The following is a 25,584-nucleotide window of genomic DNA, read 5'->3' on the forward strand; positions in this document are numbered from 1 at the left end:
TCAGTAAATAAATGTCAGTAAATGAATTCAGTAAATGAATTTAGTAAATAAATTCAGTAAATAAATATCAGTAAATGAATTCAGTAAATGAATTCAGTAAATAAATTCAGTAAATGAATTCAGTAAATAAATGTCAGTGAATGAATTCAGTGAATGAATTCAGTAAATAAATTCAGTAAATAAATGTCAGTAAATGAATTCAGTAAATACATGTCAGTAAATGAATTCAGTGAAGGAATTTAGTATATAAATGTCAGTAAATAAATTCAGTGAATAAATTCAATAAATAAATGTCAGTAAATAAATGTCAGTAAATGAATTCAGTAAATAAATTCAGTAAATAAATTCAGTAAATGAATGTCAGTGAATGAATTCAGTAAATAAATGTCAGTAAATGAATTCAGTGAATGAATTCAGTGAATGAATTCAGTAAATAAATTCAGTAAATAAATTCAGTAAATGAATGTCAGTAAATAAATGTCAGTAAATCAATTCAGTAAATAAATTCAGTGAATGAATTCCTCATTCTGCAGGGAAAGGGAAGCACCCCGAGGGCTGAGGGCTCAGCTCAGAGCTGAACTCTGCATTTCTCCCCCTGTGCTTGTTGATTTGTTTGTGTTTCAGCTGGGAGCAGGTCAGATTTGGCAGGAGCAGAGGATGCAGTGCCAGTGCCAGGCTCAGTTAGATCAGAACCAGCAGAGCTCAGCTCCTGGGTGGGACCTGCGATGGGATTTTCCTGCAGCCCTGGGGTGGCTCCAGGCACACAGAAAACATCAAACCAAAGGTAGGAGATGCTGAAAGGGAGCAGTTCCAGGAGGAGCAGGAGAACAAGAGGAATTTTCATGGAGCAGGGGCTCAGAAAGGGGGTCCAGGAGGGGGATGAGTCCATTCCCATGGGTTTGGGGTGGAATCCTGGACAGTGTCAGGTGGGGCTGCCAGAAAACTGCAAGTGATTCAGGGTTGTCATCCAAGCAAGTCAGAACTCCAGGAAAGATGAAGAATATTTTCAGCAGTTCAGATATATATAATACAATATATTTCAGATATTATATATCAGTTTTGGGGGCCTGGAAGGAGAATTCCAGGGATTGCCACCCCTCTGTTTGGTGGCCTGGAGGGGGTGGCAGAGAAGGGGATTTGTGTGAGTGGAGCTGGGGCAGCACTCCAGGACCCAGCTCTGCCTTTTCTTGCAAATTTGGGGCATCCAAATCCCATTCCTGACCCCTGTCCCTGCTCCCAGGGGCACCAGGGGTCTTTGCTGGGTGTGACAGGGCTCAGAGGGTGGCATGGGTCCTCAAAAGCTGGCTCTGAACAAGGTGGGATGTCACAACAATGCACTTTTAATGACAAACAGACCATGGACATTTTTAATATTAATATTTCTGATACTGGGGGCTGGTTTAAAGAATAATTATATTATGGGGCATTAATTTCAATGCCTTCATTAACAGAACAGAAAGAAGTGGAGACTTCCTAAACTGCAGCTGAGCAAATCCTAATTTTTAAATTAATTTCTCAGCCCTTCCACTGCTCTGCACAGGTTCTTTTGTGATCTGTGAGTTATTACCTTTACCCTCACTGAAGATTCACCCCAAAAAGTGCCCAGGATTAGTGCAGAGGAAGGTCTGGCCTTGATCCCAAGCCCCTTTTTGCCCTTCCCTGAAGCAGAGAGGGATTTTTGCCCTGCCCTGAAGCCCAGGCTGCATTCCTGCAGGTGCAGGAGGCTGTGCTGCTTATTCCATCAGGGTGGCAGAGTCTCAAGGAATTGTCTTGAGTGTCTCTGCCTCCCTTTCATGTCTGTGAGTCAAAGGTTGGGGATTTTTCCTTGCCAGCTCCAATTGCTCAGCACAGCTCACAGTGGGGTTACTCATAAACTCCAGAGGCATTTCAATGTTTTCTCTGACTCCTGGGCTGCACAACAGCTTAAGGGGGGGAAAATTCACATATTGTGTGAAACAAGGGCTCTGTGAGCTCCTCATCCCTGCTTTGGTCACTGGCTGGGATTTGGGTGATGGGGATGGGATGGGATGGGATGGGATCAGTGGGATAGGATAGGATCAATGGGATGGGATCAGTGGGATGGGATGGGATAGGATGGGATGGGATTGGACTGGATTATGGTCCAGGATAACCCTCCCTGTTGAGGATGGGATGGAATCCATGGGATGGGATCCATGGAATAGGATGGGACAGGATGGGATCCATGGGATGGAATAAATGGGATGGGATCCATGGGATGTGATCCATGGGATGTGATCAGTGGGATGGGATGGGACAGGATGGGATGGGATCCATGGGATGGGATAAATGGGATGGGATTGGACTGGATTATGGTCCAGGATAACCCTCCCTGTTGAGGATGGGATGGGATCCATGGGATGGGATCAATGGGATGGGATCCATGGAATGGGATGGAACAGGATGGGATCCATGGAATGGGATCCATGGGATGGGATCCATGGGATGGGATCCATGGAATAGGATGGAACAGGATGGGATGGGATGGGATGGGATCCATGGGACAGGATGGGATCCATGGGATGGGATCAGTGGGATGGGATGGGACAGGATGGGATCAATGGGATGGGATCCATGGAATAGGATGGGACAGGATGGAATCCATGGGATGGGATCAATGGGATGTGATCAGTGGGATGGGACCCATGGGATCCATGGGATGGGATTAATGGGATGGGATGGGATGGGACAGGATGGGATCCATGGGATGGGATCCATGGGATGGGGTAAATGGGATGGGATCCCTGGGATGTGATGGATCAATGGGATAGGATCCATGGGATGGGATAGGATGGGATCCATGGGATGGGATCCATGGGGTGGGGTAAATGGGATGGGATCCATGGGATGTGATGGGACAGGATGGGATCCATGGGATGGGATCCTGCCCCCCTTTCCATCAGGAGAGGAATGTTGATTGCCTGCAGATCACCCCCGTGCCTTTCAGCAGCAGTCACTGCTATTTATTAAATTAAAATTCTGGCTGGAAAAGAGGCAAGTGCTGGGTAACCAAGAGAAAAACAAACAACTGAAGAGAGTTTTTCTTTTTTATTTCTTAATGCAGAGGAATTAGTGAAGGCTGAAACCCTGAAACCCTGGTGAGGAGCCCCTGAGGCCCTTCCCACTGCCCCTGGCACTCCCAGGGCTGGGAAATGATGGAAATGAGAGGGGTCCATGGAACCCCCTGGGCTGGGGCAGCAGCACTGCTCCCTCCTCCCACACCATTTCATTTTCTCTGTCCTTTTTTCTCCCTGATCTGGGACTTGCCTCTTGTGGAAAAACACTTTTTGCATGTGTGTAGCACTTGGCCTGAGTTATTAAAAATAATTTTTTTCTCTGTGCCAATGAATTGCTGCTCTTTGATAAATTTCTTTACCTTCTTTTGCAGACTTTGCCCCATCCCAGTCTCCCTGGTTTCCTGAGACACAGATTTTATATTTAATTAGTTAAAATAATGGTGATAATAATAATCCCCAGTATTTTTACAGCAGTTGCTCCTCGATGAGTGCAGATAAATCAAAGTTTTTTAAGGTAATAAATGGGCTGTGAGCAGAAATGCTGTAAAGGAACAAATCAGGTTTGAGATGGAGCTCAAAGCATCCAGCAGAGAGGAAGGCTGGCAGCAATTCCACAGCATCTCATTTTGCAGCTCCAGAAGGGAAGAGAACATTTCCTGCTGGAATCTGAATCTCCCTGCCAGCCCAAATTCCTCTTTTTTCTGACACCTTGCAAAGTTGCTGCTGCTCTTTGTGCTCCTGGAGCCCTTCCAGCCCCTGAGCACTTCCCCAGCTGGGACAGCAGAGTTCTCCCAGGGACACGGTGGAATCAGCTCCTGCTGCAGGGATTGAAGGATCAGGCAGGATATGGAACTGAAAAGTGGAAAAAAAAGTGAATTTAGCAAGTTGGGATTATTGAACAGCTGGTGAATGTGTCATCTTCATCTTCCCTGGTGGAAATCCATCCAGCACCTTCTCTGGGTGATATAAAATAATAATAATAATAATCATCATCATCTTAATCTTAAAAATAATCCTTTGATTTTATTATCTCTGGGTGATAATAATAATAATAATAATAATAATCATCATCATCATCATCTTAAAAATAATCCTTTTATTTCAAGGATCAAGGCAGGATTTGAAATTAAAAAGTGGTAAAAAAAAGTGAATTTAGCAAGTTGGGATTATTGAGCAGCTGGTGAATGTGTCATCTTCATCTTCCCTGGTGGAAATCCACCCAGCACCTCTTCTCTGGGTGATATAAAATAATAATAATAATAATAATAACAATAACAATAATAATAATAATAATAATAATAATAATAATAATAATAATAATATCATCATCATCATCATCATCAAAATAACCCTTTGATTTGAAGGATCAAGGCAGGATATGAAACTTAAAAAGTGGCAAAAAAAAGTGAATTTAGCAAGCTAGAATGTGTCATCTTCATCTTCCCTGGTGGAAATCCACCCAGCACCTCTTCTCTGAGTGATATAAAATAATAAAAATAAAAATAAAATACTAATAATGAAAATAATAAATAATAATTAATAATAATAATAATAATAATAATAATAATAATAATAATAATAATAATAATAATAAAAAAAATAATCCTTGCTGCAGCTGCTGTGGGGCTTCACTGGTCTCTGCTGGCAGACTCCAGTCCAGCCCCTGTTGGTTTTTTATTTCTGAGCCATCTTTACTTTTCTCTGTTAATGGATCTGATTTTCCAGGAGAGCAGCTGGGAACAAGGAAAAGCTCATTTAGAACATCAGCAGACCACTGAAATGAAATATTTTTGTTGTCTTCCATTATTCTAAAGTCCAGTTTTGTCCCAGTTTCCTTTCTGCCTCCCAGTCTGGGGAGAGTTTCACCAACAGAACAAATTTCTGAGGGGAAGAAGAGAGAAAAGGAGGATAAAAACCCAAAGAAACATTTCTGAACAAAAAATTCCAATTTGCTAGAGATCTGTGTCTGCTCTGCAGACAATTTTTTCAAATGTGGCTCTCCCTTTTTTTTTTAAAAAGAGCTGCAGCTGCTAAGGAGGAAAATCAGAGTTAAAAAAAGAGATGGAGTCACGAGGAGGAGCTGGGATCAATCCAAAGAATTTATCATTTACAGGGTCTGCATCCCTTGGAAGTGCTTGAAAACCCCCAGAAATGTTTTCTTTTATCCTCTTTTCCCCTCCCTCTCTCTCCTTAACACTTATTTCTAAATTAGGGGTTTGGAAAATGCCAACACCTCCTGTTATTTCTCATTTTATTGTTGATTTGTGTTTGGGTGCAGGGGCAGCTTTGCAGAGGTCTTTGCTTCCCTCTAGTGTTTCATGGCTCCATCTCCTTGTCGAAAAAACCTTGCAGATCTTCCAGACCAGATCCAGGAGAAGTTGAAACTGTGAATTTTGCAAATAAATCCTTGAGGTGGATGAAAACCACCCAGGGAAGCTCCAGGTGGGTGCTCAGAGCTTTGGTTTCCCTTTTTTCACATTTTTTTTCACAATAACACTTATTGTCTGAAATATTGCTGCAAATTTTTTTACCCAAGAGTGGAAGGTTCAGCTGTTTTCCTATGGAATATTAATATTATCATGTGTTCAACCTGATATTCAAAAATTATTTTAGACATTCTCCACTAAAAATTGACAAGTCCCTAAACCAAAACCCTCTTGGGGCAGCAGTTTAGGTCAGAAGCTTTTCCCAAACTCAGAAAAAAAAAAACCTTGCAGATCTTCCAGACCAGATCCAGGAGAAGTTGAAACTGTGAAATGTTGTTCTTTTGCAGATAAAACCACTCAGGAAAGCTCCAGGTGGGTGCTCAGAGCTTTGGTTTCCCTTTTTTCACATTTATTTCACAATAACACTTATTGTGTGAAATATTGCTGCATTTTTTTACCCAAGAGTGGAAGGTTCAGCTGGTTTCCTATGGAATATTATCATGTTCAACTTGATATTCAAAAATTTTTTGAGACATTCTCCACTAAAAATTGACAAAACCCTCTTGGGGCAGTAGTTTAGGTCAGAAGCTTTTCCCAAACTCGAAAAAAAAAACCTTGCAGATCTTCCAGACCAGATCCAGGAGAAGTTGAAACTGTGAAATGTTGTTCTTTTGCAGATAAAACCACCCAGGAAAGCTCCAGGTGGGTGCTCAGAGCTTTGATTTCCCTTTTTTCCCATTTTTTTCACAATAACACTTATTGTGTGAAATATTGCTGCATTTTTTTACCCAAGAGTGAAGGGTTCAGTTGTTTTCCCATGGAATATTAATATTATCATGTTCAACCTGATATTTAAAAATTATTTTAGACATTCTCCGCTAAAAATTGACAAGTCCCTAAACCAAAACCCTCTTGAGGCAGCAGTTTAGGTCAGAAGCTTTTCCCAAACTCAGACAAAAAAAACCTTGCAGATCTTCCAGACCAGATCCAGAAGTTGAAACTGTGAAATGTTGTTCTTTTGCAGATAAAACCACTCAGGAAAGCTCCAGGTGGGTGCTCAGAGCTTTGGTTTCCTTTTTTTTTCCCATTTATTTCACAATAACACTTATTGTGTGAAATATTGCTGCAAATTTTTTTACCCAAAAGTGAAAGGTTCAGTTGTTTTCCTATGGAATATTAATATTATCATGTTCAACTTGATATTCAAAAATTATTTTAGACATTCTCCACAAAAATTGACAAAACCCTCTTGGGGCAGCAGTTTAGGTCAGAAGCTTTTCCCAAACTCAGAAAAAAAAAACCTTGCAGATCTTCCAGACCAGATCCAGGAGAAGTTTAAACTGTGAAATGTTGTTCTTTTACAGATAAAACCACCCAGGGAAGCTCCAGGTGGGTGCTCAGAGCTTTGGTTCCCTTTTTTCACATTTTTTTTTCACAGTAACACTTATTGTCTGAAATATTGCTGCAAATTTTTTTACCCAAGAGTGGAAGGTTCAGTTGTTTTCCTATGGAATATTATCATGTTCAACCTGATATTTAAAAATTATTTTAGACATTCTCCACTAAAAATTGACAAAACCCTCTTGGGGCAGCAGTTTAGGTCAGAAGCTTTTCCCAAACTCAGAAAAAAAAAACCAAACTTGCAGATCTTCCAGACCAGATCCAGAAGTTTAAACTGTGAAATGTTGTTATTTTGCAGATAAAACCACCCAGGAAAGCTCCAGGTGGGAGCTCAGAGCTTTGGTTTCCCTTTTTTTCCCCATTTTTTTTCACAATAACACTTATTGTGTGAATTATTGCTGCATTTTTTTACCCAAGAGTGGAAGGTTCAGTTGTTTTCCCATGGAATACTAAGGTCATGTGTTCAACCTGATATTCAAAAATTATTTTAGACATTCTCCACTAAAAATTGACAAAACCCTCTTGGGGCAGCAGTTTAGGTCAGAAGCTTTTCCCAAACTCAGAAAAAAAAAAACCTTGCAGATCTTCCAGACCAGATCCAGGAGAAGTTGAAACTGTGAAATGTTGTTCTTTTGCAGATAAAACCACCCAGGAAAACTCCAGGTGGGTGCTCAGAGCTTTTGTTCCCTTTTTCCCCCCATTTTTTTCACAATAACACTTATTGTGTGAAATATTGCTGCATTTTTTTACCCAAGAGTGAAGGGTTCAGCTGTTTTCCTATGGAATATTATCATGTTCAACCTGATATTCAAAAATTATTTGAGACATTCTCCACTAAAAATTGACAAAACCCTCTTGGGGCAGTAGTTTAGGTCAGAAGCTTTTTCTTTCTCTGCTGAGCACCCAGAGCATGATGAGCTCTCAGAATTCCCTGAGACAAGCAACAAGAATTGCTGTAATTCAAAGGATGACTTTTTTAAAAGGTTGGCTTATTCCCTGTGTGGTAACTGCTGTGAAAATGAAGATAATTGTGAATTTTATGCCTCAGGACACTCTCTGCTCCCTGCAGGGCCCAGCAAGGCCGTTCCCTGTATCAGAGGGAATTAGCAGGAGATTTGGTGCCTCTTATTTATTTTTTGCTGAAGTGTTCAGGCCTGAGCTCTGTGAGGTTTGAGCCCTGATGGGCCAGGGGTGTATCCTGCATTGCTGTGTCCTGCCTTTAATTGGATTAGCTGCATCAAAGTTATCTCCTCTCTTCTGTGCTCTCTGGGGAGCTTTTTGTGAGTCACAGACCCGGCCTGATCAGAAATAATCATCTGACAATTCCACACCTCCTTCTGTTCTATTCCCAGCTGTCAGAACTGAAAACCAAGCTCAGGGAGCAGGAACAGAGCTCCCAGCAGGTTCAGACTCTGGGTGGGCACCCAAGATCCTTCAGGATGAACTGAAGGGTTGGGTGTTAATGTTTTACCTGAGTTTCATGCTGCAAAATCTCCATAAAGCTCAGGATCTCAGAAAATGCTGCTCATGGCAGAGTTCTGATCCCACCTGAGGGAATTTTCCTGTTGCTGCCTGGTGGGGCTGATGGATTCACTTTCCCTGGGCTTGCAGAGCCTGGCAGGACAGAAAGCTGAACTCCTATTTTTACAGAAATTCCATTATTCTCATAATTCCATAACTAAGAATAAGAAACTCTTGAAAAGAACTGCATTTAAATATAAATAACTCTTGAAAATGACTCTTTGAAGTGCCCTAAATTGGTGATTCCTGATTCAAACCAGCACCAAATCAGTGATTCCATGATGAGGTGTTCCAAGGATTCCATGCCCTGACCTTGCTGTTTGAACACACATTTAGCAGGGAATGTCAGCTGGATGGATTTTGGAATTTCTTCACCATACCAGCAATGTCAGGAGGTAATTTATGATGTTTTGGTTTCTCACTATTGTTAAAACTTGTTAAATCCTGGATTTTCCAGCCCCAGCTCTGTGCAGAATTTGGGAGTGGTATCAGTTCAGGCAGTGCTGGTAGCAATGATTAAACTTTCAGAAAATTGAAAATAATGTTCCCAGACCTTCTGACACAGCTGGGCCTCTCTGTTGGGTGCTGGTAGAAAAATCCTTGCAGTGCCACAGGTAATTCAGTCACTGAGCTGGGATTTTTCCCTTCAGAGAGTGCAGCTGAGCATCCTGAGAGGTGAAAGTGCTCCTGCCTTCCAAGGGTGAAACACAGCATCATTAGCTTGGGGTTTTACAAAAAAGGGTTTTTTTAATTAGCAGGAAATTCTCTGAGACCTAAGGACACTGCTCTGCAAGCTTCATTTTCTGGTTGTCATTTTCAGGGAATTTCTAGAAATAAAGGTGAATTCTTTCCAAACACATCACCTGCATGATGGATGTAAAACTCTAAAGAGATTTTTTTCTGATTTTGCGGTCCTCACCTGTTTCCTATCTTCATTCCCACTCCCATCCCCATCACATTTCCTTTCTCCCACCTCTTTCCTTTCCTTTTCCCTTTCCCATCCCCATTCCCATCCCCTTCCTTTTCCTCATTCCTCAATTCCATCCCATTCCAATCCCCAGTCCCATTTCCTTTCCTCATCCCCATCCCATTTCCCATCTCTTTTCCTCATCCCATCCTTTCCTCATCTCCCTGTTCTTATTCATCCTCTTGCCTTTCCTCATCCCACCCCCATTCTTATTCTCATCCCCTTTCCCTCTGCATCCCCACTCCCATTCCTTCCCCATCCTCTTTCCTTTCCCCATCTGCCTTCCCTTTCCCTCTATCCCTATCCCCTTCCCTTATCCCCTTTTCCCATCCCCACCCTCTCCCCTTTCCTCATCCCCATCCCATCCCCTTTCCTCATCCCCATCCCATTGTATTCCATCCCCACCCTCTCCCCTTTCCTCATCCTCTTTCCCATCCCATCCCTGCTCTTATTCCCATCCCATCATCATCCCCTTTCCCTTCCCTTTCCCATCCCCATCCTCTCCCTTTTCCCCATCCCATCCCCTCCCCTTTCCTCATCCCATCCTCGCTCTTATTCCCATCCCCTTCCCCATCCCATCCTCATCCTCTTTCCCTTTCCTCATCCCCATCCCGCTGTTTCCCATTGTATCCCACTGTATCCCACTTTATCCCATTGTATCCCACTTTATCCCATTGTATCCCATTATATCCCATTGTGCCCCACTTTATCCCATTGTATCCCACTGTATCCCATTGTATCCCGCTGTATCCCATTGTATCCCGCTGTATCCCATTGTATTCCATTGTATCCCATTGTATCCCGCTGTATCCCATTGTATTCCATTGTATCCCATTGTATCCCGCTGTATCCCATTGTATTCCATTGTATCCCACTGTATCCCATTGTATCCCGCTGTATCCCATTGTATCCCATTGTATCCCATTGTATCCCACTTTATCCCATTGTATCCCATTGTATCCCACTGTATCCCGCTGTATCCCATCCCATCCCCGCTCTTATTCCCATCCCCTTCCCCATCCCATCCTCATCCCCTTCCCCATCCCACCCCATCCCCTTTCCCCTCCGCTCCATCCCCTTCCCTTCCCCGCTCCCGCCGCCCTCCCTGCTCCGCGGTGGTTCCGCGGTGTTTCCGCGGTGTTTCCGCGGTGGTTCCGCGGTGGTTCCGCGGTGGTTCCGCGGTGTTGCCGCCGTGCCGGCAGGGGCGGTGTGCGGTCTGTGCGGGGCTGTGCGGGGCTGTGCGGGGCCGGCAGGGGCGGTGTGCGGTCTGTGCGGTCTGTGCGGGCCGTGCGGGGCCGGCCGCGGGCGGAGGGCGCTGCCCGGGCCCGCCGCGCTCCCCTCAGGCCGGGCCCGGCTCCCCCGGCCCGGGCAGAAGCGGCGGCGCAGCGAGGCCGGCGGGCGGCCGGAGGATGCGGGCGGGGCGGGCGCGCTGCCGTTCCCGGGTCGGGCAGCTAGAGAGCAGTGCAGGGAGCCCGAGCGAGCTCCCTTCCTGTGGGCAAGGCCGACAGCGCAGCCGAGCGCCGGCCGAGGCCCGGGCCGGCCGCCCCCGCCGCGCTCGCCCATGGCGGAGACCAAGATCATCTACCACATCGACGAGGAGGAGACGCCGTACCTGGTGAAGCTGCCCGTGCCGCCGGAGAAAGTCACGCTGGCCGATTTCAAAAATGTCCTCAGCAACCGGCCCGTGCACAGCTACAAGTTCTTCTTCAAGTCCATGGACCAGGATTTCGGGTGAGCGGCCGCGCTCCGGGCGCTCGGTGCCGTTCCCGGGGCCGGGCAGCGCCGGCGGCATCCCCGGGGCACCTGCGGGGCTGGGCCGGGCCGGCCCCGCTCGGCACCGCGAACATGGCGGGCGCGCCGGGCCGGCCCCGCCGCGGGCTCGGGGCTGCCGCGATCGCTGCCCGCGGTGCCCCGGGACCCCTCCGTGCCCTCGGTGGAGCCCGCCGGGCCCGCCCGCAGCTGTGGTGGTGCTCCCGGGGCCGGGCCCGGGCGGTGGGGACGGGCGGCCGCAGCTGTCACCGCGCTCCGAGAGGCCGCGGCAGCGCCCGGGCAGGGCGGGCGGGCCCCGGGGAGAGCTGAGGGGAGCGGCGGCTCCGCGGGGAGCGGCGCTCGGGGGTCGAACGGGTGTGGAATGGTCACTGGTTAAACGAGCGGTCAGTGGTTAAACGGGTCAGAGAGGTGGTAAGCGGCCGGTGGTCAAATCAATGTCAAATGAGTGAAATGCTTGGTGAAATGAGTGACGAGGGGTTGGTGGTCAGATGAATGTCAGATAGGGGACAAGGGGTCAGTGGTCAAACGGTGTGGAATGGTCACTGTCAAAAGGGTCACTGTCAATTGGTGCCAAGGGCTGTGTTCACACCACAGCTGTCAAATCCTCCAGCTCAGACAGGTGTGACGCGGTGCCTGCTCAGGGGTCAGTGTGTGCCAGATGTTGGTGGTCAGGCAGATGTGGAATGGTCAGTGGGCAAGCAGGTAACAGTGGGCAGTGGTCAAAGCGTCCAGGGGTTGTGCTCAGGTATCGACTGTCAAATGCACGGGGGTCAGACAGATGTCAGACTGTCCAAAGTCAAACAGGAGTGAAATGGGTGTGAAATGGTCAGTGGTGAAATGGTCATTGGGCAGTCAGGGGTCAGGGGTGACAAACACTTGGTGCTCAGACAGCTCCAGGGGCTGTGCTGGGCCAGCAGCTTCAAACCCAGGTGGTCAAACAGGGGACATGGTCAGTGGCCAAAGAGGGGACAAGGTCAGTGGCCAGATAGGGCACAAGGTCAGTGGTCAAGCAGCAGACAAGGTCAGTGGCCAAATGTCCGAGGACACTGAACTGGGACTGCAGTGACCTCTGTGGTGACCAGAGCAGGGCTGGGGATGTTTGACACCCTTCTGCTCCCTTGCGTGCCACCGGGCTCAGCCACAGCCAGGATAAAATAAACCAATAAAAATCCTTCTGACAGTTTGCCAGACAGTAACTTTCAAAATGTATTAATCCTTTTGTAGCAAATCACTTCTCTTTGTACTCACATCTGTCGCTAGCAAGGCAATTTTGCACAGTTAAATGCCTTGCCAGGGGAAAAAAAATTTAAAAAAATAAAAAAAGGGAGCAGTTTGTGGGAAACTCGTGCGGACCTGACTCCAAAATAACGCCGTGGTTGAGGTGCAGGTTTTGTGTTTGGTGAGATGGATCACCCCAAGCATCCCTGGACGTGTTGTGCAGCCTCTTTCTTATCCCTGAGACCCGAAGCCTTTCATGCTGATTGTGTTTTTATCCCTGGTGGAATGTGGATATTGTTTGTTGACACGTTTTTCTGATGTGGTGAGTTGTTAGTGTTGGCTTGTAACCATAGGAGTGTTCGTGGATTGCCTTCTTGTTTTTCTCAGTTGTGCAAACGTTTGGGTTTTTTTTTTTTTTGGGGAGGGAAACAACCGTACAAAATGTTTGTTTTCAAAATAAATATCTTTGAAATCGACTGTTGATAAATTTTCCTCCTTCACCCCCGAGCGACAGGGACGCGTTGTCGTAGAAATTCGAGTTGTGTTTGTGGTTTGATTTGACTAAAGGAGGTTGGGATTGTTCAGGCAGCATCTGCCACAGAAATTTAGGATTAGGAAATAACAAACTGTGCTGAGGCATCTTGAACACACGGGGATGTTTTGGTCTTTGACCAGGAAACAGAGTTGTAACAAACCCTAGAGTGGATTTTCTTACCAATCTGGAAATTGGGGTGAAACTTCTCTGTTATTCCTGGAAGATGAAGAGCTGCAAGGATCAAGACCTGGAAATTTTGTCTTTATTATTTAATCAGCAGCATTTGGGTGACTTTGAGACAGCTCAGAGTGACTGTGCTGCACGTGGGGCTCCTGTCAGTCACATCTTTGCATTTATTTTCTGTGTCTTGTTCCTTGTGTGTTTGTGCCTCTCTGAATCCAAAACATTTGGGAAAATTAGAAGAAAATTCAGATTAATTTTGGCTGGGTTTTGTTTTTATCATCTTGTCTGCAAATTGACTTTTTGTAGAATCATGGAATATCCTGAGCTGGAAGAAATCATCCAACCCAGCTCCTGGTCCTGCCCAGACACCCCAAAATCCAACTCTGCATTTTTGGGAGTGTTGTCCAAACCTTCCTGGAGCTCTTGGGGCTGTGCCCAGCACCCTCTGGGGGAAGAACCCTCCCCAAAATCCAACCTAAACCTCCCCTGGCACTGCTCCATCCTTTTAATTGCTGCAAACAGGCAATTCTAGCTGCTGTTGCCACAAACCAGAACAGAGCTGTGTCTCTCTAATTCCTCCCTTATGTGCCTGAAAATCTCCTCCAGAGCAGCTTTCCCTGGATGTCCTGGAAGTGTCACTTGGGCTGGAACTGCAGGGACTTTTTGGATGTCCCTGGATGTCCTGGAAGTGTCACTTGGGCTGGAATTTCAGGGATTTTTTGGGTGTCCCTGGATGTCCTGGAAGTGTCACTTGGGCTGGAGCTGCAGGGACTTTTTGGATGTCCCTGTGGTGTCCTGGAAGTGTCACTTGGGCTGGAACTGCAGGGATTTTTTGGATGTCCCTGGATGTCCTGGAAGTGTCACTTGGGCTGGAGCTGCAGGGATTTTTTGGATGTCCCTGGATGTCCTGGAAGTGTCACTTGGGCTGGAGCTGCAGGGATTTTTTGGATGTCCCTGTGGTGTCCTGGAAGTGTCACTTGGGCTGGAGCTGCAGGGATTTTTTGGGTGTCTCTGGATGTCCTGGTGTCCTTCCCTGCTGTGCCAAGCTGGGATTGGCTTGGTCACTTGGCAGGGCCTTAAATTTAAATTTAAATTTGAATTTAAATCCTGAATTTTTTTCACAGTGAAATGTTTTGCTGGAGGTTGGAGCCTCCTTGGGAAGCCAGGGGTTGGGAACTGACTCCTTGCAGTTCTGCACATGCTGTTGTAATTAAGGCAGGGCCTTTCCTGGATCCTGAAATAATGGAATAAATAACGTGCTCACAACCACTGGATGTGCTGAATGCTTTCCAAGAGTGAGAGATGCAGAGGGCTGGAGCTGCCTGCTGGATGTGTCATGGAACTGAAGCCCTGTTTGCTCCTTGGAAGGTGCAGAGGAGGTGTGGCAGTGTCACATTCCCTTCTGAGCTTTGCTTACACTTGAATTTACTGCTCTGCCCCTTTCCCCTGTGCCACTTCATTTCCTCACTCATGAAATGATGGCTCTGCCTCCACTCATTCCCTCACTCATGAAATGATGGCTCTGCCTTCTCTGCCTCCCTCCTGGCTCCATCTGGAGCTCTGATGCTGGTTTTCCAACTGTGCCCTGGCATTAATAATCAACCTTTGGAAATGCTTTGTGGCTTCTATTTTTATTTGAGTTGGTGGGAAAGCGAGCAGGGACATGACAGGATCAGCCTCATTAATGTGACAGCATCCAGCAGCAGTGAAATTTAGGAGAGGTGGTGTTGGAGGTGTGTTTTTACAAACCAGGAGCTGTGTCATCAGCTGATTGAATTAATTCCAGCCACTGATTCTTTCCCCAGGGCAAAGCTCAGAGGTCACTTCCCACCACTGGCATCGTTGGTTCTCAGGTTACAGCCTCACACATCCTTGCAGGAACACAGAATTCTGTTAATTTGAATCTCTGATGATTAAAAAAAATGACAGCTAATGACTACATCTAAAAATAAAGCTGTAGCTTGTGATGCCTGGGCTCTCATGACTGAAATGCTGACAGCTGTGTGGGATCCAAATGATTCATAATGAATCTGTGTGACAGATCCTACAAGAGGAATTCCTAGCTGTCTGCTCTTAAATATTTGGTATTTGCAGAGCTTTGCTTGTAAAACACGATCAGTAACTTCCAGAAGCACCAAGTGATGAATGTGGAGGATCCAGGCACTGCAATTTTCATTTGCTGTGCAACAACCTGGTTTGAGACTCTGCCCTTCCAGTGTGGGATGTGATGCTGTGGCAGGAGAGTTTCAGTGAGCAGCTGAACCATCCTAAAGAGGTGATGTGGCCAAAATGGGATAAATATTCCTTTTGTTCATTGGTGTGGTTCCTCTGATCCATTCCCTTATGATCCTAGAGAGGTGATCTGGCCAAAATGGGATAAATATTCCTTCTGTGCATTGGTGTGTCTGCTCCATTTCCCTGTGATCCTAAAAGGGGATCTGGCCAAAATGGATAAATATTCCTTTTGTGCATTGGTGTGTCTGCTGCATTCTCCTGTGATCCCAAAGAGGTGATCTGTTCAAAATGGATAAATATTCTTTCTGTGCAGTATTAAGGTTCCTCTGCTCTATTCCCTTGTGATCCTAAAAGGGGGATCTGTCCAAAATTGGATAAATATTCTTTCTGTGCACTGTTTTGGTTCCTCTGCTCCATTCCCTTGTAATCCTAGAGAGGTGATCTGGCCAAAATTTGATAAATATTTTTTGTGTGCATTATTGATGTTCCTCTGATCCATTCCCTCTGTGATCCTAAAAGGTGATCTGTTCAAAATGGGATAAAATATTCCTTCTGTGCATTAGTGTAGTTCCTCTGCTCCATTCCCCCAGTGATCATAAAAGGGGATCTGGCCAAAATTGGATAAATATTCCTTCTGTGCATTATGTCTGCTCATTCCCTCTGTGATCCCAAAGAGTGATCTGGCCAAAATTGGATAAATATTCTTTCTGTGCATTGTTGTGGTTCCTCTGCTCCATTCCCTTGTGATCCTGAAGAGGTGATCTGGCCAAAATTGGATAAATATTCCTCCTGTGCACTGTTCTGGTTCCTCTGCTCCATCCCCTGTGAGTGGGGCAGGAGCAGTCCCTGGAGCAGCAGTGCTGGCTGTTGTGCCACCCTTTGGGTGAGGTTCAGATCCTCATTCCTTCCATTGTGGGAGTTAAAACTCCTTTGGTTCTCCTGCTGCAGGGAGTTCTGAGGAGTGGCTTTTGGAGCATTCCTTTGGTATCAGCAAAGAGCTTCCCTTCAAGCTGCTCTTTGAGCTGAAAATTGGTTTTCAACTGGTGAGAAAATGGGATTTAAAGTGTAGGAATCTGATTTGGGATTGGGATTGGGAGCTGAATGGGGTGATTTTTAATAGGAAATTAAATTTAATGTGGAAATATTTTGTGCCTTTTCTGGAGGCAGTGCAGCATCCCTGTGTCACCCTTGCCCTAAGAGGAGTTAGAAACAAGATCCTGACTGCCAGATGTCTTGCTGTGCTGTAATTTCATAATTAGGAAAGCTTTTAGAGACAAGAGCTTTTTTACAAACACACAGAATCGTTTTAGGGCGAGAAATGAAAGCAGGATTTATTTATCCACGAGGCTTAAACAGTTCAGAGGGGCTGTTTGGAGGAGTTTGCAGTGACAAAAGAGATGGGAAAATAGGAAATAATTCTTCCCTGAGAGGGTGGACAAGCCCTGGTAGAGATTTCAAAAAAAAATTTGTGGTTGTGCCATCCCTGGAGGTGTCCAAGGCCCAGCCCAAACCATCCTGGGATTTTCTGATTTTACCACTCATCATTTCAATTGATAACCAGCATCAATTCTGGACATAAATAGTGTGAAAAACTCAATAAATTTGGGTGTTATATCCACACAGTTCCATGGCCACTGAGTGAAATCTGTTATAAAAACCCAGCAAGAAGAGGAATGTCAGACAAAAAACTGGAAATTTCATTTTTCCTCTTTGTTCTGAGGAGCCCCAGAGTTCCTGACTGAGCAAGGAAAGGTTTTTTGGGCTGAGTTCTGTGCTTGGAAAATTAATTCCAGGCTGATTCAGGGAAGATTCTGCATTTTTAGACTCTGCTCTGGAGTGGTGAGGCCACAGTTTTGGTTTTTTAATTTTTTTAAATTTTTTTGTTTGTTTTTTGGGATAGTTATTACAACACAGATTTTAATGAGGTATTTTTGCTGGTGTTTTTAAGGAGACCCTGTCAAGACTAAAGAGCCACATGAAAGGATGCCTCCCTCCATCCTTGTTTGAAAACTGAGCAAGCAGGTGACACAGGCTGATATAGGTCAGTTACAGGTAGGAGTTTGTCTTTTTTGAAACAGAGTAAAACTAAATAAAAGCTAAAATAAATAAAATTTAAATTAAATTTAAAAAATAAAATAAAAAGAAATTAAAGTAAAATAAAAGCGAAACTAAAATAAATAAAATAAAAATAAAATAAAAAGAAATTTAAATAAAATTAAAATAAAATAAAAATAAAATAAAAAGAAATTTAAATAAAATAAAAGCTAAACTAAAATAAATAAAATAAAATAAAATAAAAATAAATTAAAATAAAATAAAAATAAAATAAAATAAAAATAAATTAAAATTAAAATAAATTTAAATAAAATAAAATAAACCCAAAGCAAGTGGTTCTTGCTGTAGAAAACACAGAGCTGGCAGGGCAATGTGCAGAGTGCATGTGCTAAAAATACCAGTTTAGGAAAATGATCTTTGCAGCTTTGTCCCAGGGATTGATGCCCACAGAGGGAGCCTGGATGGATCAGAACCAGCCCAGGGGATGTTGAAACAACTGCAAGGATCAAAGCTCTGGCAAGAATTGATGGAAAAATTCAGAAATGCAAATTTAGGGAATCCCAGGTGATGTCCAGGATGGGCAGGGAGATTTGCCTGGAATAATTTTTTGGAAAATCTGGAACCTTTGGCACTGAAATAACAGCAAGGTAATGGTGACAAAGCAGCCATGGAGAATTTCCTGCTCTGGGTTTGTTTTCTCTGCCTCCTCCTCCTCATTTTGTCTCTTTTACCCTCGATGTTTTGGAGGGCACAGGGTGTTTTTAGCAGAGTAAGGAAGGAATTCCATGAGGGCAGAATTAATAAAAACAGCTTTTCTGAAGATTCATGTCCTCTCAGTGTTTACCTGGTGTAAAGTAGTTCAGAGACTGAGAAAAATACAGTTTATTTGGACCCAGCTTGGGGTTTCAGCCTCACAATTTACCATAGAGACCTTTGCAAATGCCCATTTACTGAAAATATAAATGCACATTTACTGAAAATATAAATGCACATTTACTGAAAATATCTTTTGGCCAGCAGCAGATGGAGCAACAAGTGGGTTTCTTGTAAAAGGGTTTTTATTTTTTTTTTTCCCTCTCTTTTTTTGGCCAGGTTTGCCTGGCTGGAGGCTGGAAGGGAGTGATGGATTGTGTAAGAGCCCGAGTGGCTGCGGGTCAGGCTGGGACAGCTGCTCTGGGGTGTAAACAGGCTCAGGGGGAATGTCAGGCCTGGCACAGTGCAGGGGTGACATCCAGCACCCCTGTCCCCAACCCTGCCAGGGCCTGCTCAACTCACTGAGGGGCTTTTTGTTCTCAAATTATTAATTGCACGATTATAAGATGCACCATTTTGACTAAAATTTTTCTCTGAACCCGAAGTGCGGCACTTATATGGACAAAGAAGGAAAAGTTGCTGTTTTAGTTTGGAGGACAGGTGTCTGCTGAGAAAGGCAGGAGCTTCTCTTTGAAATGATGTAAACTCCCTCCCTCCAAATTATTATAATTTTGAAATCAAGGGGCTCTCAGGCAAAGATATGGGAATAGGAATAACAGTTCTTTACTAGGGAAATTAAAATAGAAATACAGCACTACAAAGAACAAACCCCAAACCCTGACACAGTCAGAGTACAACCTGACACCCGTCAGTCAGGCAGGGTGTTGGCAGCAGTCCCATCCCATGGTGGCTGCATCCTCCTGCAGTGACAGATGTGGCTCAGCTGGAGCAGTGCTCCTGTACAAGGTGCAGTTTCCCTCCGGAGCTCCAGTGGTGATGTGGAGAAATCCGATTTTCCTCTGGAATCCAGTGGAGAAAGGGGCTCCCTTAGTGTCCCAAACCCTCTGTTTTTATCTTGGTAAGAAATGTTGGGCTCTTCCCCCTGGCTGGAGCAACTCCCAATGGGATGCAGTAATTTTATCAGTGCCACAGTGGGACTCAATGGCCATGAGCAGAAAATGACTGGCTGGAGGAAGGATGGGTTGGGAAAAGATAAAGAACAATGCCCTGCCTGGTTTATAAACCATGGCCATGAACAGGAGATGTCTCCTTTGGAAATAAAGAACACTGCCCCAGCTGGTTTCAATGGATGCCCATTAGCAGAATATCTCCCACAGAGATCAGGATCACTGCCCCACCCTGCACAGATGGTGACAGAACAGACACCTTTGATCACATCCTGTATAATCGTGAAATTCCTGTACATTCAATTTTGAGTCATTTTCTAACTGTCACATGTGCTGTTACTCATTTGCAGTGAGTGCAGAAAACTCAAAACCCCACAGATGGTTGAGTAGATTTAGTTGTGCAAATGTTGAATTTTTATTAATTCTTTGAGATTATTATTAATTCTTTCTCCTAAACCTGGTGGCTCTGGCTGTGCACTTTTCCAGCTTTTATTTCACACATTTGCTCAGCTTGGAAAAAAAATCCTTAAAATCACAGGGTCCAACTTTTAACCAAGTGCATCATGAGCCATGTCCCAAAGTGACCTTGAATCCCCAGCTTGATTCAATCAAACAGATCTGCAATAGCAGCCTGAAAATTGGGATTATTCAGAGCAGGTACCTGGGTCAGCAGCAGCCAAGGAGAATTCAGGCTCTGAGGAAAGGTTCAATACCTGCAGAAAGTTGGGAAAAAAAGGAATATTATGGATGGTGGTGGAATTAAAGCATTGAACTGAGACTTGGAAATACAAAATAATAAATACTTGGCTGAATTGAGGTCTGTGCCTCCTCATAGCTTTTATTTCTCTTTTCTTTTTGCCATTTTCTCCCTGAAATATATAAAAACTTTCTAATTCTGTTTATCCAACATCCAGCACTGTGCTGCTTTTCTGCTTGCTGACATCACAAAGCCCCATTTAATAATAATAAAAAAAATAAAATAATAAAAACCAAGTACAAAAAGCCCAGAGCTGAGACTCTGCAGCCACCCCAGGCTGACACAAATTTCACCAAGTTGATTCTGATCCCTGTCTGCAGCACAAACCACTGCTTATTTTACTGTCCCAGCTGTAATGTAATCTAAATATTTAAAAGGAACTTTTTTTTTTTTTTTTTTTCCTGCTGGAACCTGAGCCCTGCTCTGCTCTGAGGGTGGAGTGTGTTACATTTATTACAAGCTAATGCTATGAAAACATGCTCAAGGGATCCATCAGGTTTGGTTTGCTTCCTGTGCCTGCTGATCTGCACTGGGACAAGTTAGAAAAACAAGTTTCCTTCTGTTCATTTAATGAGCTCCTCCTCAGAGTGAGGCTGGGTTTTGTTTTTCTTTTTTTTAATCTTTTTTTTCCCCTTTTTCCCCCTCTTTTAAAATTTAAATTTAAATTTTAATTTTTATTTTAAAATTTTTATTTCAATTTTTATTTCTATTTCTATTTCTATTTCTATTTCTATTTCTATTTCTATTTCTATTTCTATTTCTATTTCTATCTCTATTTTACCTCTATTTTTATCTCTATTTTAATTTTTATTCTTATTTCTTTTTTTCCTTTCCCACTGCTCTCTTTGGATTTAAGATTCCCCACACAGCTCCTGCAAACATTAAGAATTCCACTTCAGCTGCCTGGATCTCTTAATTCAAATTTGCCTGTGAAGGAGGTTGAATTAAGTGGGATTTATTTAATAATAATTTTTGAAGGATTATCTCCATCCCAGCCTGCCTGGGAGAGCAAGCAGGAGGAGATGAAAACCACCCCAAACAGCTCCAGAAGAGATGAAAACATTGAATTAAGGAATTAATTCACAGATTAATAAAACCTGTGCAGATTTCCATGCTGTAACAGCAAAAAAATCCCTTCACTGGGGTCCTGCTACTTTGGAACATGTACATTAAATATTGTCCCTAAATTACCAATTAAAAATTTTTTTAAATTGAATATTATGAATTTACTATTATTATAATTATCTATCATGATTTATTATCATAATAATTAATTATTATTTTATTGTTATAATTTATTCTGATTATTTATCATTATTTATTTTGAATATTATGATTTTGAATCTGCCTAAAAATCCAAGTTTTCAATTAAATTCATTCTTGAGGAAGCAGCATCTGTGGACAGTAATCTCATTTTTATTTTTATTTCCTCCTCTGAGTCCATGGCAGCTCCCACTGTTTTCTGAGCATTTTTTTGCTTTGTGAGAACACAAAAATGAAAATTCCTGACCCTGCACACCCTCCCAAAACTGGCAGGGAGAGCAGAAAAAAAAAATGAAGAGTTCACAAAGTCAGAGCTGCACCCACCCAGCTCCTCTTAAATTCGGAATTTTTGGTTTGTTTTTTGTTTTCCCAAACCTGCTGATGACCTGGAGTTGAAAGGATGAAACCCCAGTGGTTGTTTCCAGCAGAAATAAAGTGATTTTTTTCTAAGTGCACAAACCAGTTTTATATATTAAAATGTATTATAATATAATATAACATATAACATATAACATATAACATATAACATATAATATATAATATATAATATATACTATATAATATATAATGTGAATATATAATATATAATATACAATATGTAATACATTAAATAGAATATATAATATAAATATATATATAATATAGAATATAGAATATATTTATAACATCTTTATTTTTATAGGATCTTTGGGTCTGGTTGTTTTATCCTCTGCATATGTGAGAATTTAATCTAGTGAAAAATTCTCTTAATCTAGACTTTAATCTAGTGGAAAAAGGATCTTAATCTGGAATTTAATCTAGTGAAAAAAATTAGCTTAATCTAGAATTTAAACTATTGAAAAAGTCTTAATCTAGAATTTAATCTATTGAAAATTCTCTTAATCTAGAATTTAATCTAGTGGAAAATTATCTAGAATTTAATGTAATGAAAAAAACTCTTAATCTAGAACTGAATCTAGTGAAAAATTATTTTAATCTAGAATTTAACCTAGTGAAAATATCTTAATCTATAAATTAATACATAAATTAAACTATTGAAAATTCTCTTAATCTAGAACTTGAATCTAGTATTTAATGTAGTGAAAAAAACTCAATCTAGAACTAAATCTAGTGAAAAATTATTTTAATCATGAATGAAGCACCAGCTCTGATTTAATGAGTGTTTTGAGGTGAATTTTGCTGGGTTTGGGTCCCACAAAATAAAGAATTTTTTGGGTTATTCTGTGTAATTTTGGGTGTACCATGGACAGCTTTGATATCCAATCTTTGCTTTTTCCTTTCTTTTTACTCCTGGATTTTAACAAAAAACCAAATTTGGGTTGCCCTGCCACTGGAATTCTATTTTCTGAAGTAATTAATGGTTTAATGAGGGTGCTGAGGTGAATTTTGCTGGGTTTGGGTCCCACAAAATAAAGAATTTTTTGGGTTATTCTGTGTAATTCTGGGTGTACCATGGACAGCTTTGATTTCCAACCTCTGCTTTTCCCCTCTTTTCACTCCTTGGTTTTAACAAAAATCAAAATTGGGTTGCCCTGCCACTGGAATTCTATTTTCTGAAATAATTAATGGTTTAATGAGGGTGCTGAGGTGAATTTTGCTGGGTTTGGGTCCCACAAAATAAAGAATTTTTTGGGTGTTCTGTGTAATTCTGGATGTTCCATGGACAGCTTTGATATCCAACCTCTGCTTTTTCCCTTCTTTTTACTCCTGGATTTTAACAAAAATCAAATTTGGGTTGCCTTGCAATGGAATTCCATTTTCTGAAATAATTAATGGTTTAATGAGGGTGCTGAGGTGAATTTTGCTGGTTTGGATCCTACAAAATAAAGAATTTTTTGGGTTGTTCTGTGTAATTTTGGGTGTACCATGGACAGCTTTGATATCCAACCTCTGCTTTTTCCTTTCTTTTTACTCCTGGATTTTAACAAAAATCAAATTTGGGTTGCCCTGCCCCTGGAATTCCATTTTCTGAAATAATTAATGGTTTAATGAGGGTGCTGAGGTGAATTTTACTGGGTTGGGGTCCTACAAAATAAAGAATTTTTTGGGTTGTTCTTTGTAATTCTGGGTGTACCATGAACAGCTTTGATATCCAACCTTTGCTTTTCCCCCTCTTTTTACTTCTGGATTTTAACAAAAAATCAAATTTGGGTTGCCCTGGCCCTGGAATTCCATTTTCTGAAATAATTAATGGTTTAATGAGGGTGCTGAGGTGAATTTTGCTGCTTTGGGTCCTACAAAATAAATAATTTTTGGGGTGTTCTGTGTAAAATTCTGGGTGTTCCATGAACAGCTTTGATTTCCAACCTCTGCTTTTTCCCCTCTTTTCACTCCTGGATTTTAACAAAAAACCAAATTTGGGTTGCCCTGCCACTGGAATTCCATTTCCTGAAATAATTAATGGTTTAATGAGGGTGCTGAGGTGAATTTTGCTGCTTTGGGGTCCCACAAAATAAAGAATTTTTTTGGGGTGTTCTGTCTAATTCTGGGTGTTCCATGGACAGCTTTGATATCCAACCTCTGCTTTTTCCTTTCTTTTTACTCCTGGATTTTAACAAAAACCAAAATTGGGTTGCCCTGCCCCTGGAATTCTATTTTCTGAAATAATTAATGGTTTAATGAGGGTGCTGAGGTGAATTTTGCTGCTTTGGAGGTCCCAGTTTCCAGGAGAATTCTGCAATTCCTGCAGCAGAATTTAATCAGTTCAGACAAGCTGCTGAGCAAACACAGAGGAATTCTCAGGGCTCAGGGAAGGAACAACCTAAATAATTGCCCTGGGATTCTGCTGTGCTTTATTTCCATGTGAAATGGGAGGAACTGAGGGAATAATCATCATTTTTTTGGTTCTTTCAGCGGCCTTGGTAAGATAAAGTATGAAAATCATGTGGGAGGAAATTGAAAATAACTCTGATTTTGGATGGAGTGTCCTGTAAAAAACTCTTTAGAAATTTGGGAGGAGCTGGTCTAAAAGAACCTTATAAATTTTTAATTTATTTCAATATTTTAAACCTACCTATGGATTTCTGAAACATTTGGAAAATGATGTTTAAATAATTTTTGTTACCACCTCACTGTAGGGAACTGGGAGAAGAATTTGTGGTTTTTTTGTCCAAGCCAAGAATTCATCACCCAGAATTGGAGAGGAACAAACAGACCTGAAAATTGACTCAAAATCAGAGTTTTTGTAGTTAAATCTTACCTGAAACCAGCAATATTTAAATTATTTTGCTCTGTTTCCCCTCTGGAATGGGAGGAAGGATTCTGTGGTTTGGGAATTGTGGGCTGGGCTCAATTTTCCCTCTTCCAGCTCCTCTGATTTTAATCTTGACTAAGTGATTTAATCCCTGAGTTTAACTTCAGTTAAATTTGTGATTTATGTCCAGGAGGAGTTTGTGAATATGTTAATATTAAATGTCTGCTGCCATTGCTTTTTGGCAGAAATTCTCAATTTAACAATCCATTTCTCCCCATTTTTTTCCATGGGTTTTACTGTTGGGGTTGAATATTTAAAATTAGACAAATAAAGCACAGAAAGAACCAGTTCAAAACCCCGTGTATCTGCAAGACTTTTGAAAATATGTGTATTTCCAGTTGTCATTTATCACCTGTTAAAAAAAAAAATTAAAAAAGAAGAAAAAAAAGAAAAAAAAAAGTACAGTATATGGAAGGAAAGGGAAGGAAATGAAAGGAAAGGGAAGTAAATGAAAGGAAAGGGAAGTAAAAGGAATGAAGTAAAAGTAAATGAAATAAAAATAAAATGAATGGAATAAAAGTAAAATAAATGGAATAAAACTAAAATAAATGGAATAAAACTAAAGTAAATGGAATAAAACTGGAATAAAACTGAAATGAATGGAATAAAACTAAAATAAATTGAATAAAACTGAAATGAATGGAATAAAAGTAAAATAAATGGAATAAAACTGAAATATATGGAATAAAATTAAAAAGAATGGAATAAAACTAAAATAAATGGAATAAAACTAAAATAAATGGAATAAAACTGAAACAAATGGAATAAAACTAAAATAAATGGAATAAAAGTGAAATAAATGGAATAAAACTGAAATAAATGGTATAAAACTAAAATAAATGGAATAAAACTAAAGTAAATGGAATAAAATTCAAATAAATGGAATAAAATCAGTTGCAGGCAGAGCCTTGCCTGGTGCAGAGGTGAGGAGGGAAATGGATTCACACCAAGAATATACAAAGCAATGGTGGCAGGGCAGGAGTGGTGCAGAAAAGATGAATATTCAGGGATGTGTGGCCCAGGCAGGGAGGCTGAAGGCTGAATGGCAGGGAGAGGTTTGGATTTGGGATTTTTTTGTCATTTTG

The 25,584-nt window shown here is 42.2% G+C and overlaps 1 protein-coding gene and 1 long non-coding RNA gene across 6 annotated transcripts in view; one reads left to right on the forward strand and one right to left on the reverse strand.

The window, feature by feature from the left end:
* Positions 1-6,552: 6,552 nt before the first annotated feature.
* Positions 6,553-11,015, reverse strand: LOC117006821. Of its 3 annotated transcripts, XR_004420030.1 has the most exons (3): positions 9,157-9,370; positions 7,331-9,074; positions 6,968-6,990 (listed from the first exon to the last, which is right to left on the reverse strand). It is a non-coding gene; the product is annotated as an uncharacterized LOC117006821 (long non-coding RNA). The 3 variants fall into 3 exon arrangements; XR_004420029.1 differs by lacking the exon at positions 9,157-9,370 and adding an exon at positions 10,963-11,015 and having other exon boundaries at positions 6,553-9,074; XR_004420028.1 differs by having other exon boundaries at positions 6,553-9,074.
* The window catches only part of DVL1 (dishevelled segment polarity protein 1), a 64,893-nt gene continuing 50,179 nt past the window's right edge, over positions 10,871-25,584 (forward strand). For all 3 annotated transcript variants that reach the window (XM_033079462.1, XM_033079464.1, XM_033079465.1), the window contains exon 1: positions 10,871-11,081. In XM_033079462.1, the coding sequence (XP_032935353.1) occupies positions 10,912-11,081 (170 nt within the window). In that variant the 5' untranslated portion in view covers positions 10,871-10,911. The remainder of the gene's footprint in view (positions 11,082-25,584) is intronic.

The sequence above is a fragment of the Catharus ustulatus genome, chromosome 24 (genome assembly GCF_009819885.2).
Source record: "Catharus ustulatus isolate bCatUst1 chromosome 24, bCatUst1.pri.v2, whole genome shotgun sequence".
NCBI lineage: Eukaryota > Metazoa > Chordata > Aves > Passeriformes > Turdidae > Catharus > Catharus ustulatus.